At 45.2% G+C, this 14,460-nt stretch overlaps 2 protein-coding genes across 2 annotated transcripts; one reads left to right on the top strand and one right to left on the bottom strand.

The window, feature by feature from the left end:
- Positions 1-562: 562 nt before the first annotated feature.
- SDF4 (stromal cell derived factor 4) lies at positions 563-12,161 on the bottom strand. Its single transcript, XM_041419761.1, has 7 exons — positions 12,003-12,161; positions 10,498-10,873; positions 6,136-6,272; positions 5,658-5,771; positions 3,582-3,740; positions 2,323-2,498; positions 563-1,412 (listed from the first exon to the last, which is right to left on the bottom strand). Exons 2-7 carry the CDS (start codon positions 10,803-10,805, stop codon positions 1,236-1,238), a joined length of 1,071 nt encoding a protein of 356 aa, XP_041275695.1. The 5' UTR covers positions 10,806-10,873; positions 12,003-12,161; the 3' UTR covers positions 563-1,235.
- A 514-nt stretch (positions 12,162-12,675) lies between these two features.
- Positions 12,676-14,065, top strand: B3GALT6 (beta-1,3-galactosyltransferase 6). The gene has a single exon (XM_041419815.1). The coding sequence runs from the start codon at positions 12,958-12,960 to the stop codon at positions 13,972-13,974; it is 1,017 nt and encodes a 338-aa protein (XP_041275749.1). The 5' UTR covers positions 12,676-12,957; the 3' UTR covers positions 13,975-14,065.
- The last annotated feature ends 395 nt before the right edge of the window (positions 14,066-14,460 follow it).

Genomic DNA, 14,460 nt, shown 5'->3' with positions numbered 1-14,460 from the left:
AAACATCTCAGATTTTCAGGAATTCTTTCCCAAAGAGGGGTTTTTCCCAGGAAAGATGTAAGCAGAGGGAAAAATCAATTTTATTTGGGAAAGAGCTCATCCAAAGCCTGGAATTTCCCCCAAATCATCATCAGCAGCTCATTAACAGAATTAATTAACACAGAGCTCATTAATTTTAGCAGTGAATATTAATTAAGCAGCCATCAAACTCCATGGGAATTCCCACTGCTCTGTCCAATAGCTTAAAATTCCCAAAAAAACTTCCCAATTTTTTGTTTTTTGACCGAAATCTGATATTTTTAAAACCATGATCTCCCACTCCCAGTGCAGATGTCAACAAAACAATGTCATTTTATATTAATTTAATCTTAATTAATGTTATTTGATTTTTTAAAAATTTAATTCCAAAAAGTTTTTCTGTAACATTTCAAATAAATTCTTTCCCACAGCTCCCGGAAAAAATTCCATTAAATTCCCAACAACTCTTCAGGAAGTTGAGAAAAACACTGGAATTGAGTGTGGATATTCCCAGGAGGACAAACATTCCTTGGGACTACCAAAATTCCCAAAATCAAACCTTTATTTGGGATTCCCTGGATCAGCAGCTGAGGGAAACAAATATTTAAGGAGCGTCCCAAATGGAATTGGGTGTGGAGGACAAACATTCCTTGGAATCACCATTCCCATCCCAAAATCCAAGTTTTATTTGGGATCCCCTGGATCAACAGCTGTGAGGGCAGTTCCCAGGAGACCAAACATTCCTTGGAACCACCAAAATTCCCAAAATCCAACCATTATTTGGGATCCCCTGGATCAACAGCTGTGAGGGCAACAAGGGAATAAATTTAAGGAATTTCCCCAATGGAATTGGGTGTGGAGGACAAACATTCCTTGGAATCACCGTTCCCTTCCCAAAATCCAACCTTTATTTGGGATCCCCTGGATCAACAGCTGAAGGAAACCAGGGAATATTCCAGGATCCTCCCCACCCAGAATTCCAGCTGGCTTCAACCCCCCCAAACCAAGGAGGAAAACTACCTGAATCCAGGAATTCCCACCATTTTTTCCCAGCAGGAAAAACCCCTCCAAGGAGCCCGCAGGGACGGACGGAAAATCGAGAATCCGCGACGACCGATTCCCGCCGCTCCTTCTTCTGAATCCTTCTTCCCTGGGATATTTTTTTTTGGGGGGAGGTTGGGAGGAGAACAGAAAATTCTGGAAAAGGGGGAGGAAGCTCAGAATTCCTCGTGGACGTTGCGGGCGTAATCCATGAGTTTGCTGCCGGTGAAGTACTCGCTGTACTTGAGGATCTCCTCCAGCTCCAGGTGGTGGTTCTGGTTCTCGTCGGCCACGGCGATCATCTGCCGCGCCTCGTTCAGCGCGTTGTGCTCGTTCATGGGATCCATGTATTCCTGGGAAAAACATGGAAAAAGCACCTGAGACCAGCCCTGGCTCTGCTCCCAAAAAATCCCACCTCAGCCCCAAGTGGGGTGAAGGTCTTTAAGAAGGGTTCAATGGTGGTTTTTTCTTGGTTTTTAGGCTGTTCCCAAAGAAATCTGGGATTTTTTTGGGTCATTCTGTGAAATATTTGTGGAATTTGGGCTGCGAATTAAACTCGGGATCGAATTCCAGTTAAAAATCAACGATTATCAATTTGCAGAATGTAAATTCTATTATTTTTCCTGGTTTCTAGGCTGCTCCCAAAGAAATCTGGAATTTTGGGGCTCATTCCGAGGAATATTTCTGGAATTTGGGCTGCAAATTAAAGTCAGGATTGAATTCCAGTTAAAAATTTATTTGCAGGACCTAAATTTTCTCGTATTTCCTGCTTTGGCTGTTCCCACAGAAATCCCCATTTTTTTTCAGCTCACTCCAAGAAATATTTCTGGAATTCGGGCTGCAGATTAAACTCAGGATCAAACTCCAATTAAAAATTCATTTTCAGAACAGAAATTCTCTCATTTTTCCTGCTTCTTTGGCCGCTCCCACAGAAATCCAGGATTTTTTCGGCTCATTCCAAGGAGCATTTGTGGAATTTGGGCTGCAAATTGAACTCGGGATCAAATTCCAGTTAAAAATGAAGGATTATCAATTTTCAGAACAGAAATTCACTCATTTTTCTTGCTCTCTTGCCCGTTGCCACAGACTATTTTAAAATAAAAATAACACGAAATTAACACGAAATTAAAATCCAATTAACACGAAATTAAAATCAAATCAAAATATCCATTTTTTAAATTAAAAAAACGATCTGAAAGTGAATTTGTGAGGTTTTCAAAGCCGTGTTTCGGAATAATTGGCTGGAAAAGGACGAGGATTCACCTCCAGCTCCTCCATGGTGACGATGCCGTCGCGGTTGGCGTCGATGACCTCCTGGAATTCCTTCCTCCTGTCCCTCACCCAGTCGTCGTCGATGTCCTGGGCCTGCTGGTTCTCCACCGTGCCCACGGGCAGGGAGATGAACTCTGACAGGGTCAGCTTCTTATCCCCGTCCTGATCTGGGAAAAACACACGGGTTGTAACAGGTTCACTTCATTCCCCTTAAAAAAACCACTAAAATTTATCATGTATTCGTTGAAATCCCATAAAAATGGGAATTTCTTACTGATCTGTGAAAAAAACCAAACCCATCCCAATACCCACATAAAAATGGGAATGCATGGGACTCCCCCAGACTATTCAATGCAAACCCTTCCCGAAATCCACATAAAAATGGGAATGCATGGGACTCCCCCAGACTATTCAATGCAAACCCTTCCCGAAATCCACATAAAAATGGGAATGCAGGGGACCCCCCCAGACTACACCATGCAAAACCCTCCCGAAATCCACATAAAAACCAGGAATCCATGGATACAATTCCCAGGAAATCCCAGATCGCGGACGATCTCCTGCACCATGAAGTGCAGCACGCCCCAAATATCCAAATAAAAATGGAATCCACGGAACCCCACCAGACTGCTCCCTCCCAAAATCCGCATAAAAATGGAATCCATGGAACTCCACCAGCCTGCTCCCTCCCAAAATCCGCATAAAAATGGAATCCATGGAACTCCACCAGCCTGCTCCCTCCCAAAATCCACATAAAAATGGAATCCACGGAACTCCACCAGACTGCTTCCTCCCAAAATCCACATAAAAATGGGAATGCATGGACAGAATTCCCGGGAATCCCAGCTTACCTAGATGGCGGACGATCTCCTGCACCATGAAGTGCAGCACGCCCCAAATATCCAAATAAAAATGGGAATCCATGGATACAGTGGGCATCCATGGAACTCCACCTGACTATTCCATGTAGAACCCTCCCAAAATCCACAGAATCCAGAATCCATGGAGAAAATTCCTGGGAAATCCCAGCTTACCTAGATGGCGGACGATCTCCTGCACCATGAAGTGCAGCACGCCCCAAATACCCACATAAAAATGGGATCCATGGAAGTCCACCAGACTGCTCCCTCCCAAAATCCACATAAAAATGGGAATGCATGGGACTCCACCTGACTATTCCATGCAAAACCCTCCCGAAATCCACCTAAAAATGGAATGCATGGACAGAATTCCCGGGCATCCCAGCTTACCCAGATCGCGGACGATCTCCTGCACCATGAAGTGCAGCATGCCGCGGCTGTGCTCGGGGTGCAGGAAGGACAGGAACTCCTGCTCGCTCAGCAGCAGGTCCGGGGGGGGATTGTCCGCCTGGTACCAGCGATCCTTCAGGTTGTCCAGCACTTCCTGCGCTGCAACGGCACCCGCAGGGCTGGGACTGCATCCCAAAGGCTGCAGCTGCAGGGCTGGGACTGCATCCCAAAGGCTGCAGCTGCAGGGCTGGGATTGCAGCTCATCCCAAAGGCTGCAACTGCAGGGCTGGGACTGCATCCCACTCATCCCAAAGGCTGCACCCACACATTTGGGATTGCAGCTCATCCCAAACCCTGCACTCACACATTTGGGATTGCAGCTCATCCCAAACCCTGCACTCACACATTTGGGATTGCAGCTCATCCCAAAGGCTGCCACTGCCCCCATCCATTTGTAGGATTTGGCACAATCACATTTTCAAATTTCCATTGGAACAACCAATTTTTTAGGATTTCAGTTGCCCTAATCCATTTTTTAGGATTTCAGTTGTCCCAATCCACTTTCAGGATTTCAATTGTCACAGTAAAAAAAAAAACCCAAAAATCACTTTTACAGTGCTTGGAGGAGAAGAAAAACCCCCTGAGGAAGTGGAGGATGAATAATTTGATTTTCCTACAGAAGATTTTGGGGCTCAGGTGCAGACTTGAGGTGCTGACTCAGCAGCTCTGGGGTTCCTGGAATCAGCCCCAGGTGATTTCCCTGCACACTCTCAGCTCCTTTTTTCTGCATTTCAGGCGTTTTTTCAGCACTGGAAAATGTCACCGAAGCAATTTGGAAATGATTTCAGTTGCCCTAATCCATTTTTTAGGATTTCAGTTGTCCCAATCCACTTTCAGGACTCCAATTGTCACAGTAAAAAAAACCCAAAAATCACTTTTACAGTGCTTGGAGGAGAAGAAAAACCCCCTGAGGAAGTGGAGGATGAACAATTTGATTTTCCTACAGAAGATTTTGGGGCTCAGGTGCAGACTCGAGGTGCTGACTCAGCAGCTCTGGGGTTCCTGGAATCAGCCCCAGGTGATTTCCCTGCACACTCTCAGCTCCTTTTTTCTGCATTTCAGGCGTTTTTTCAGCACTGGAAAATGTCACCGAAGCAATTTGGAAATGACTCATCCCTGCGGGGAAAGGGAAAGGTGCAGGGGGGATTTTACAGGAAACTCAAATGTTGTTTGAAGGGGAAAAAAAAAGGAAAATTCCTCTTAAAAAATCCAATTTTCATGGCAGATTGCGGTCAGGAACAATGTGGGGTTTGTGTCCTTTGACTTCAATTTTTTGGGGGGAGTTTTGAATAAATTCAAGTTTATTTCAGGGGGAATGCCATTAAAAGTTGCAATTTTCATGGCAGATTTCCCTTAAAAATTGCAATTTTCCTGGCAGATTTCCCTTAAAAATTGCAATTTTCCTGGCAGATTTCCCTTAAAAATTGCAATTTTCATGGCAGATTTTCCTTAAAAATTGCAATTTTCCTGGCAGATTTCCCTTAAAAACTGCAATTTTCCTGGCAGATTGCCCTTAAAAATTGCAATTTTCACGGCAGATTCTGGGCAGGAACAATGTGGGATTTGTGTCTTCTGACTTCAGTTTTGGGGGGATTTTAGAGGAAATCTGAATTTTTTGTTTTTGAAGGAGATTCCTCCTAAAAATTGCAATTTTCATGGCAGATTCTGGTCGCAACGAAGGAAGGATTTGTGTCTTTTGACTTCATTTTTGGGGCTTATTTTAGAATCAATTTAAATATTTCTTTAAGGGAAAACAGGAAGATTCCTCTAAAAAATGTCATTTTCACACCAAATTTTATGTGGAAAAAAAGCAGTTTTTTAATTTTTATTAAGGGGGAAAACAGGAAGATTCCTCCAAAAAAAAAACTCATTTTCTCAGCACATTTTACACTAAAAACTGCAGAATTTTTGGGTTATTATTTCACTCCTCCTCTGTTGAGCAGAACCCAAACATTTCCCTCCCATTTCCATTCTCACCCTCAGGTTTTCAGCCCCAAAACCCCACTCTGCACTTACTTTCTTCATCTATTTTCAATTCCTCGTTGTTTTTGATTTTCTCTGCAATTTCCTTCTCATTGAAGCCTTTGCTTGCCAAGAATTTGATTTTATATTCGTCCCAAGAAACGTGACCTGGAATTGAGAACATTTCAACCTGAAATGATGAATTTTGGATTGAATTCTTTCAAAATCAACAAATTTTCAAGTTTTTTTAGTCCAGCATCACAACCCCACGCTGAATTTTAGGAATGACAACATAAAAGCTGTCACCTGATTCATTTTTGGGGTTTTTTTAGCCATAAAATTTTGTCCAAAATTCGATTTATTCTTTTTTTTTTAAATTCTTTCTGAAACAAAGAACTGCCTGCAGCACATCCTTTCCCACAAAAATCCAAATTTGGGATTCCCAACCTAAATTTGATCCCAAAAATAAATTCTAGATCCCAGAACTGACTTAAAAAGTGATTTTTTTGGAGGGAAAAAAAGGTGATTTTACCATCCCCATCAGGATCCACAGCTCTGAAATGCATTTTGTTCTCCTCCACGGCCTCCTGGAAATGCTCATCTGTTTTTTCCATGATCCAACGTTGCATTTCCTTGGCACTGATTTTTTTATCATTATTTATATCCACCCTAGGGAGGAAAAAGAAACAGGATTTCAATTTGGAGTTCAGCAGGGAAAGATCTGGTTGGTTTTTGGTTTATAAATTGTTTTATTCAGCAGGAATTCACAGGAAAATGAATATTTTTGACTCTCTGTGAGAAACAAGTGGCAGATCAGCCTTTAGTTCAGAATTAAAGTAAATAATTTAATTAATTTAATTTAATTTAGCAAGATTTAGGTCATTACTCAGTGAATTTTTTCCTGGAATTAAAAGGTGTTTTTGAGGGAATTTTTTCCCACTAATCATTCCTGAGGGAATTTTGGGTCATTCCAAATTCAGAATTGGAAGAATTTTCTTCCAGACCCTGAATTCTCTCTCAATTTCTCTTTCCAAGCCCTTTTTTTTTTCAAATTTAATTGAATTTTTATTTTTTTACACATTTCAACACTGCACATCCATTTGTTCTCCATGAGTTTTCTGGAATTCCTTGGATTCAGAGCTGCAGAATTCCATTTTTCCTGATTAAAATGATCAGGAAAATCCAATCTCATCAATTCTCAAAATTAATTTAAAAATTACAGTTCAAAACCCAAAATAAATCCATATTTCTGCCACTTTGAAAGGTGGTTTTTTTTTTGAGCATGAAATAAATATTTCAAATATCACTAAAAAAAAATCAGATTTTATTTTGCTACCCTTTTAAATTCTATTTAAAGCACCCCCAACCCACTCTCTGTAATTCAAAATGTCACTCAAAATCAGATTTTATTTTGTTACCCTTTCAAATTCTATTTAAAGCACCTCAAAACCACTTTTTTTCAAAAGTCAAAGAAAAACCACTGTGACTCTGGCCTTTATCTGCTGGCATCACTGAGTTGTTTTGATTGAAACTTCAATTATTCAAGATGTGATCTGCCTTGAAATGTCAACTAAATGTGAAAGAGATAAACAACCCCAAAAAATGCAGATTTGGGGAGTTTCAAGATCACAGCTTCCACCAGGGAGATGCTTTTATCATTTATTTAATATTTATTTAATAATTGCTTTAATGAATTTTATTTATTCAAGGCAAAGTTGGCGCCAATAAAACTTTGAAAGTTTATCCCCCTTGTGGTATTAATTGGAGGTGTTTTCATTAAAAAATGCAAATAAAGCCAATTCTGCCACCTGCTGTCTGAAAGTGCTGAAACAAAACCCAAAAAAATGGGAATTTTATTCAAGAAAATGCTTGAATGTCTTAAAATAAAACTTCATCTTTTTCCACCCAGTAAAGAAATTAATTAACTTTTTAAAAAAGCCATTAATGGAAAATATTATCTTGCTATTTTCTAAAATTTCCAGTTTTGAAGTATTAAAACTCCCAATTTTTAAACAGGAATTAAAACTCCTGATTTTGACAGCATTAATTCGAATTCCCAGTTTTGAAATATTTAAAACTCCAAATATTTAAAACTCCAAATTTTGATTGATATGCTGAACATATCAATCAAAATCCCCAATTTAAAAAAAAATTCATTCCACTTTCCAATTTGGAACTATTAAAATCCCCAATTTCAATTCCAGATTTTTAAACATTAATTCAAATTTTCAATTTTGTTAGAATTTCCAACTTCAAACCCACCAAAACTCCCAATTTTTTGTTTTTTTTTTTTTTTTTTTCCTGTTCTTTTTCTGACTTGTGGCATTCAAATTCTCTGAAAAAATCCCTTCACCCAGGATTTTCCTCCTGGGGAGCTGAGAGGCCTCAGGGAAAAGGAAAACAATTCTTGTCTCATTTGCTTTTTCTGGGTTGTGCTTGTCTGGAAGGTGTTTGCAGATTGTTTCACTGGGCTCTGCTGGCAGTTGTTTCCACTCTTTGGCCAATTCAGGCCAAGCTGTGTTTGTCATTTTTATTTATTTTACATTTATTTCTATTGATTTTCATTTATTTATCTATAATTTATCTTTATATTTTATATTTTTTTCTATTTTTCTTTTATATTTTAGAATCTTTTTAGCATTCAGTAACTATCCTGGAATGGAATGGCTCTGGGTGACCCCCAGGGCAGCTCTGACTTTGCCCCTCATTCATGGAGAAAGTTTCCTAAACTTCAAGACAGACCAGAATCCACAAAAGTGTGAAATGGATTACAGAGAGTGGTGGAGGTGGGAAATTTAGGGTTTGGGATTTCTAGTGTGTTGGGGTGGAGGACACAGGGTTTCTTCTTCCTTCTTCTTCTTGGGTTTGGGTGGCATTTTATAATTGGGCAGAAAAATCCACATTGCAGCTTGCAGGGATCAGTCACTGGGTTAGAGGGGAAACAATCCAGTGTCAGCTCTCAACTGGAGAGCCCAGCCTTCAAAGGCCTGGCAGCAAGAGCCTTGTGATGAAAGGCACAGAACTCACAGCTCTGAGACTGTTCCTGATAAAAAATAATTAACACCTGAGCCCAAAATGAACCACACCTCAACACCTTCAATCCACACCCAGCCAAACCAACAACTGGCACTGAGACTGATCCTGATAAAAAATAATAAACACCTGAGCCCAAAATGAACCACACCTCAACACCTTCAATCCACACCCAGCCAAACCAACAACTGACACTGAGACTGTTCCTGATAAAAAATAATAAACACCTGAGCCCAAAATGAACCAGCACCTCAACACCTTCAATGCACACCCAGCCAAACCAACAACTGACACTGAGACTGTTCCTGATAAAAAATAATAAACACCTGAGCCCAAAATGAACCAGCACCTCAACACCTTCAATCCACACCCAGGAAATCCAACAACTGACAGTGAGACTGTTCCTGATAAAAAATAAAAAACCCCTGTCCCAAAATGAACCACACCTCAACACCTTCAATCCACACCCAGGAAATCCAACAACTGACAGTGAGACTGTTCCTGATAAAAAATAAAAAACCCCTGTCCCAAAATGAACCACACCTCAACACCTTCAATCCACACCCAGGAAATCCAACAACTGACAGTGAGACTGTTCCTGATAAAAAATAAAAAACCCCTGTCCCAAAATGAACCACACCTCAACACCTTCAATCCACACCCAGGAAATCCAACAACTGACAGTGAGACTGTTCCTGATAAAAAATAAAAAACCCCTGTCCCAAAATGAACCACACCTCAACACCTTCAATCCACACCCAGGAAATCCAACAACTGACAGTGAGACTGTTCCTGATAAAAAATAAAAAACCCCTGTCCCAAAATGAACCACACCTCAACACCTTCAATCCACACCCAGGAAATCCAACAACTGACAGTGAGACTGTTCCTGATAAAAAATAAAAAACCCCTGTCCCAAAATGAACCACACCTCAACACCTTCAATCCACACCCAGGAAATCCAACAACTGACAGTGAGACTGTTCCTGATAAAAAATAAAAAACCCCTGTCCCAAAATGAACCACACCTCAACACCTTCAATCCACACCCAGGAAATCCAACAACTGACAGTGAGACTGTTCCTGATAAAAAATAAAAAACCCCTGTCCCAAAATGAACCACACCTCAACACCTTCAATCCACACCCAGGAAATCCAACAACTGACAGTGAGACTGTTCCTGATAAAAAATAAAAAACCCCTGTCCCAAAATGAACCACACCTCAACACCTTCAATCCACACCCAGGAAATCCAACAACTGACAGTGAGACTGTTCCTGATAAAAAATAAAAAACCCCTGTCCCAAAATGAACCACACCTCAACACCTTCAATCCACACCCAGGAAATCCAACAACTGACAGTGAGACTGTTCCTGATAAAAAATAAAAAACCCCTGTCCCAAAATGAACCACACCTCAACACCTTCAATCCACACCCAGGAAATCCAACAACTGACAGTGAGACTGTTCCTGATAAAAAATAAAAAACCCCTGTCCCAAAATGAACCACACCTCAACACCTTCAATCCACACCCAGGAAATCCAACAACTGACAGTGAGACTGTTCCTGATAAAAAATAAAAAACCCCTGTCCCAAAATGAACCACACCTCAACACCTTCAATCCACACCCAGGAAATCCAACAACTGACAGTGAGACTGTTCCTGATAAAAAATAAAAAACCCCTGTCCCAAAATGAACCACACCTCAACACCTTCAATCCACACCCAGGAAATCCAACAACTGACAGTGAGACTGTTCCTGATAAAAAATAAAAAACCCCTGTCCCAAAATGAACCACACCTCAACACCTTCAATCCACACCCAGCCAAACCAAGAACTGACACCCCCAGCACCCACTTGGCGAAGATGCCCACGAGCTTCCTCCTGTTCCTGCGGGGCTGCGAGTCCTCCTCGAAGTCCTCGCGCTCCTTGCCCAGGAACACCTCCTGGTGGAACTCCTTGTTCAGGTGCCCGTCCAGCTCCATCTTGACGCCGTTCAGGTGGTCGGGGGGCAGGATCTCGTTCTCCTCCCTGCCCTCCCCTGCCCTGTCCTTCAGCACGGAGTGGTTGGCAGGCCTGGCGTAAACGTCCATCAGGAGGAAGATGAGCAGGAGGGAGAGGTACAGAGAGCCCAAGCTGCACAGGAAAGCTTGTCTTGACATCATTTTGGGCCTTTTTGGGTTTTTTTTTTCCCTTTTTTATTATTTATCTGCTGTTGAAATCACTGTGGGAGCTAAAAGGAAAAAAGATAAAAAACCAATTAAACTCTGAGGCAAAAGGTCACAGTGGGTTAAAGGATCTAAAAGGAAAAAAAAAAATTCAACTTGGAAGCAAAAGGTCACTGTAGGCTAAAGGATCCAAAAGGAGAAAAGGAGAAAAACCAAGTTAAACTCTGAAGCAAGAGGTCATTAATGAACATATAAAAACTAAAATAATCTATAAAGTATTCATAACTTACTTATTTACACATATGTGCTTATTAACTTATTTATATATACATAAAAGATATAAATAAGTTAATAAGCACATTATATATGCTTATTAACTTATTTATATACACATAAATAGATGTATATAAGTTATTTATATACATATAAATATAGGTACACAACTTATTTATATACATATATATATACATGTTTATATGTATGCTTTAGTACATATATGTGTATATATATATACATACACACAAGTGTGCACATATACAAGAATAAATTAAGAGAAACCTACACAAAAACAGAGGAATTTTTGATGCCAGACATTAAAAAAGCCTATTAAATAATAAATATATGGAATTAATAGGGGCAGATCCAAGAGAAAGAGGAGCTGGAAACACCCAGGGAACAGCGGCGGGGAGGAGCTGTCACAGAGCCACAAAATCCGAGTGACCCACAGGGGCCATCCCACCCCATTCCAGGGAGAAAAATAATCCCAAATCCTGTCACAGAGCCACAAAATCCGAGTGACCCACAGGGGCCATCCCACCCAATTCCAGGGAGAAAAATAATCCCAAATCCTGTCACAGAGCCGCAAAATCTGAGTGTCCTGCCTGGAAGTGACCCACAGGGGCCATCCCGCCCCATTCCAGGGAGAAAAATAATCCCAAATCTATCAGAGAGAGCGCCAAGGAACCCAATCCCCTCAGAGCCCCCAGAATCCCTCAGAGCCCTCAAACCCCCCCAAACCCCTCAGAACCCTCAAAATCCCCCAAACCCCTCGGAGCACTCAGGGCCCTCAGGACCCCTCAGAGCACTCAGAACCCTCAAAATCCCCCAAACCCCTCGGAGCACTCAGGGCCCTCAGGACCCCTCGGAGCCCTCCACGATCCCCGCGGCGCTGCGGGAGGCGCCGCCCGCACTCACCGGGAGCCGCCCGGGCAGGGAGCGGACACTGCCCCGAGCGCCGTGACGGCCGCGGGGAGGCTCAGCCCGGGCCCGGCCGCCGCTGAGAGCCCCTCACGGCCCTCACGGAGCCCGGCGCTGCCAGGGCGGAGGGAAGCGGGGAGGAGGCGGATGTTTTGTCACTGCGCCGCGCCGCGGGAAGGCGCGGCGGCCATCTTAGGTGAGGGCAGCCGCCATTTCCGGCAGAGAGCGGCAAAGGGGCGTTTTCCTGGCGGTCCCGTCGTTATCTCCGTGGTTAAAATGTTGATGTCCTACTTCCTGGCTGTGTGCGTGTGTGGCTGTTTTAGATCGGAAGAGCACACGTCTTTATCTCCGTGGTTAAAATGTTGATGTCCTACTTCCTGGCTGTGTGCGTGTGTGGCTGTTTTCATTGAATTATGGAATGGTTTGGGTTGGAAAGGGCCTTAGATAGCATCTAATGCCAATCCCTCGCCCGAGGCCAGGTTGGACATTGAGGCTTGGAGCAGCCTGGGATAGTGGAATGTGTCCCTGCCCATGGCGGGGGGTGGCTCTGGATGGGCTTTGAGCCCATCCCAACCTTTTACTATTCCATGATTCCATGAACAAGGCACGGCCAAGGCGCAGAGCCCAAACCCAAGATGGCTCCTCTTCGGATTCACGTGCCCTACTCAAAGATGGCAGCCGCCGCGTCAGGCTCTGCGGCCTCGGCCCCTCCTCCCACCCCTTCCCCCGGTGCGAGAACCGCCGGAGCCGCGGCAGGAGCACGGACGGAACCGCCGCTTCCCCGCGGAGAAGGCGGAAAGCGAGGGCAGAGCCATGAAACCACCGCAGCGCGGCAGCGGCGCGCGGTGAGCGCTCCCCTAGAAAGCTTGTCCCCTCCTGGTGGCCGTACCGCCGTTCCCGCCTAAACGCGGCGGGCGTGGCGGCGGCGCCGGCCGTGAGGGGCCCCGCGGCCATGAAGGCGCTGCGGCGGCTGAGCCGGCACCGCACCGCGCTGGGGCTCGGCGGGCTCTCGCTCTGCGCCGCCGTCCTGCTCTACCTCGCCAAGTGCACCTCCGAGGGGCTGCGCCCGCTGCCCGCGCCCCCCGCGCTCCCGCACGGCCAGCCCGGCCGGGGGGCCCGTGCCGCGCCCCCGGCCGGCCCTGAGGGCAGCGCCTTCGTGGCCGTGGTGGTGATGAGCGGCCCCAAGTACAGCGAGCGGCGCAGCATCATCCGCAGCACCTGGATGGCGGCGGCGCGGCAGGCGCCTCGCGGCCACGTCTGGAGCCGCTTCGTGGTGGGCACGGCGGGGCTGAGCGCCGAGGAGCTGCGGAGCCTGGAGCTGGAGCAGAGCCGCCACCGCGACCTGCTGCTGCTGCCGGAGCTGCGCGACTCCTACGAGAACCTCACGGCCAAGGTGCTGGCGACCTACGTGTGGCTGGATGCGCACCTGGACTTCCAGTTCGCCCTCAAGGCGGACGACGACACCTTCGTGCGCTTGGACGTGCTGGTGGAGGAGCTGAGGGCCAAGGAGCCGCGGCGCCTCTACTGGGGCTTCTTCTCGGGCCGCGGGCGGGTGAAATCCGGCGGGAAGTGGAAGGAGAGCGCCTGGCTGCTGTGTGATTATTACCTGCCCTACGCGCTGGGAGGCGGCTACGTGATCTCCGCCGACCTGGTGCGCTACCTGCGCCTCAGCAGGGACTACCTGAACCTGTGGCAGAGCGAGGACGTGTCCCTGGGCGTGTGGCTGGCGCCCGTCGACGTGAAGAGAGTGCACGACCCCCGCTTCGACACCGAGTACAAATCGCGCGGCTGCAGCAACAAATACATCGTGACTCACAAGCAGAGCATCGAGGACATGCTGGAGAAGCACCAGACGCTGGCCAAGGAAGGGAAGCTCTGTAAGGAGGAGGTGAAACTCAGGCTTTCCTACATGTACGACTGGGGAGTGCCTCCCTCGCAGTGCTGCCAGAGGAAGGATGGCATCCCCTGAAAGCCTCGGGAGGAAGACTCGGGATGGTGGACTCTGCTTGCTCCTTGCGGGGAGGATCCCATTCAAATGGAATTCTTGCCTCGGTTTCTCCCTCAGAACATTGGGCCAAGAGGCTTTGGAGGAAGCCTCGGGATGGTGGACTCTGCTCGCTGTTACGCGGGGAGGATCCCATTCAAATGGAATTCTTGCCTCGGTTTCTCCCTCAGAACATTGGGCCAAGAGGCTTTGGGATGCAGGCATGGCTGGATTTAGGGAAAAGCAGAATCCTGCAATCTCTGACTCCGTATCCAAGGACGGACTTCCCAAATCCCAGCCTGGAGCTGTGGATCCATAATTCCAGCAGAACTGAGTGGGAAGAGCTGATAAAATGGAATTCTTGCCTCAGTTTCTCCCTCAGAACACTGGGAACAAATTGTTCCCCTCGGGCACTGATCCCAAAGGCCTTGGGGTGCAGGCCTGCCTGGATTTAGGGAAGAGCAGTTAATT

This window comes from Onychostruthus taczanowskii, unplaced genomic scaffold, assembly GCF_017590055.1.
Source record: "Onychostruthus taczanowskii isolate IOZ18803 unplaced genomic scaffold, ASM1759005v1 scaffold61, whole genome shotgun sequence".
Taxonomy (NCBI): Eukaryota; Metazoa; Chordata; class Aves; order Passeriformes; family Passeridae; genus Onychostruthus; species Onychostruthus taczanowskii.
Note: the sequence above shows the minus strand (reverse complement) of the source record. Positions and strands in the feature narration are given on the sequence as shown.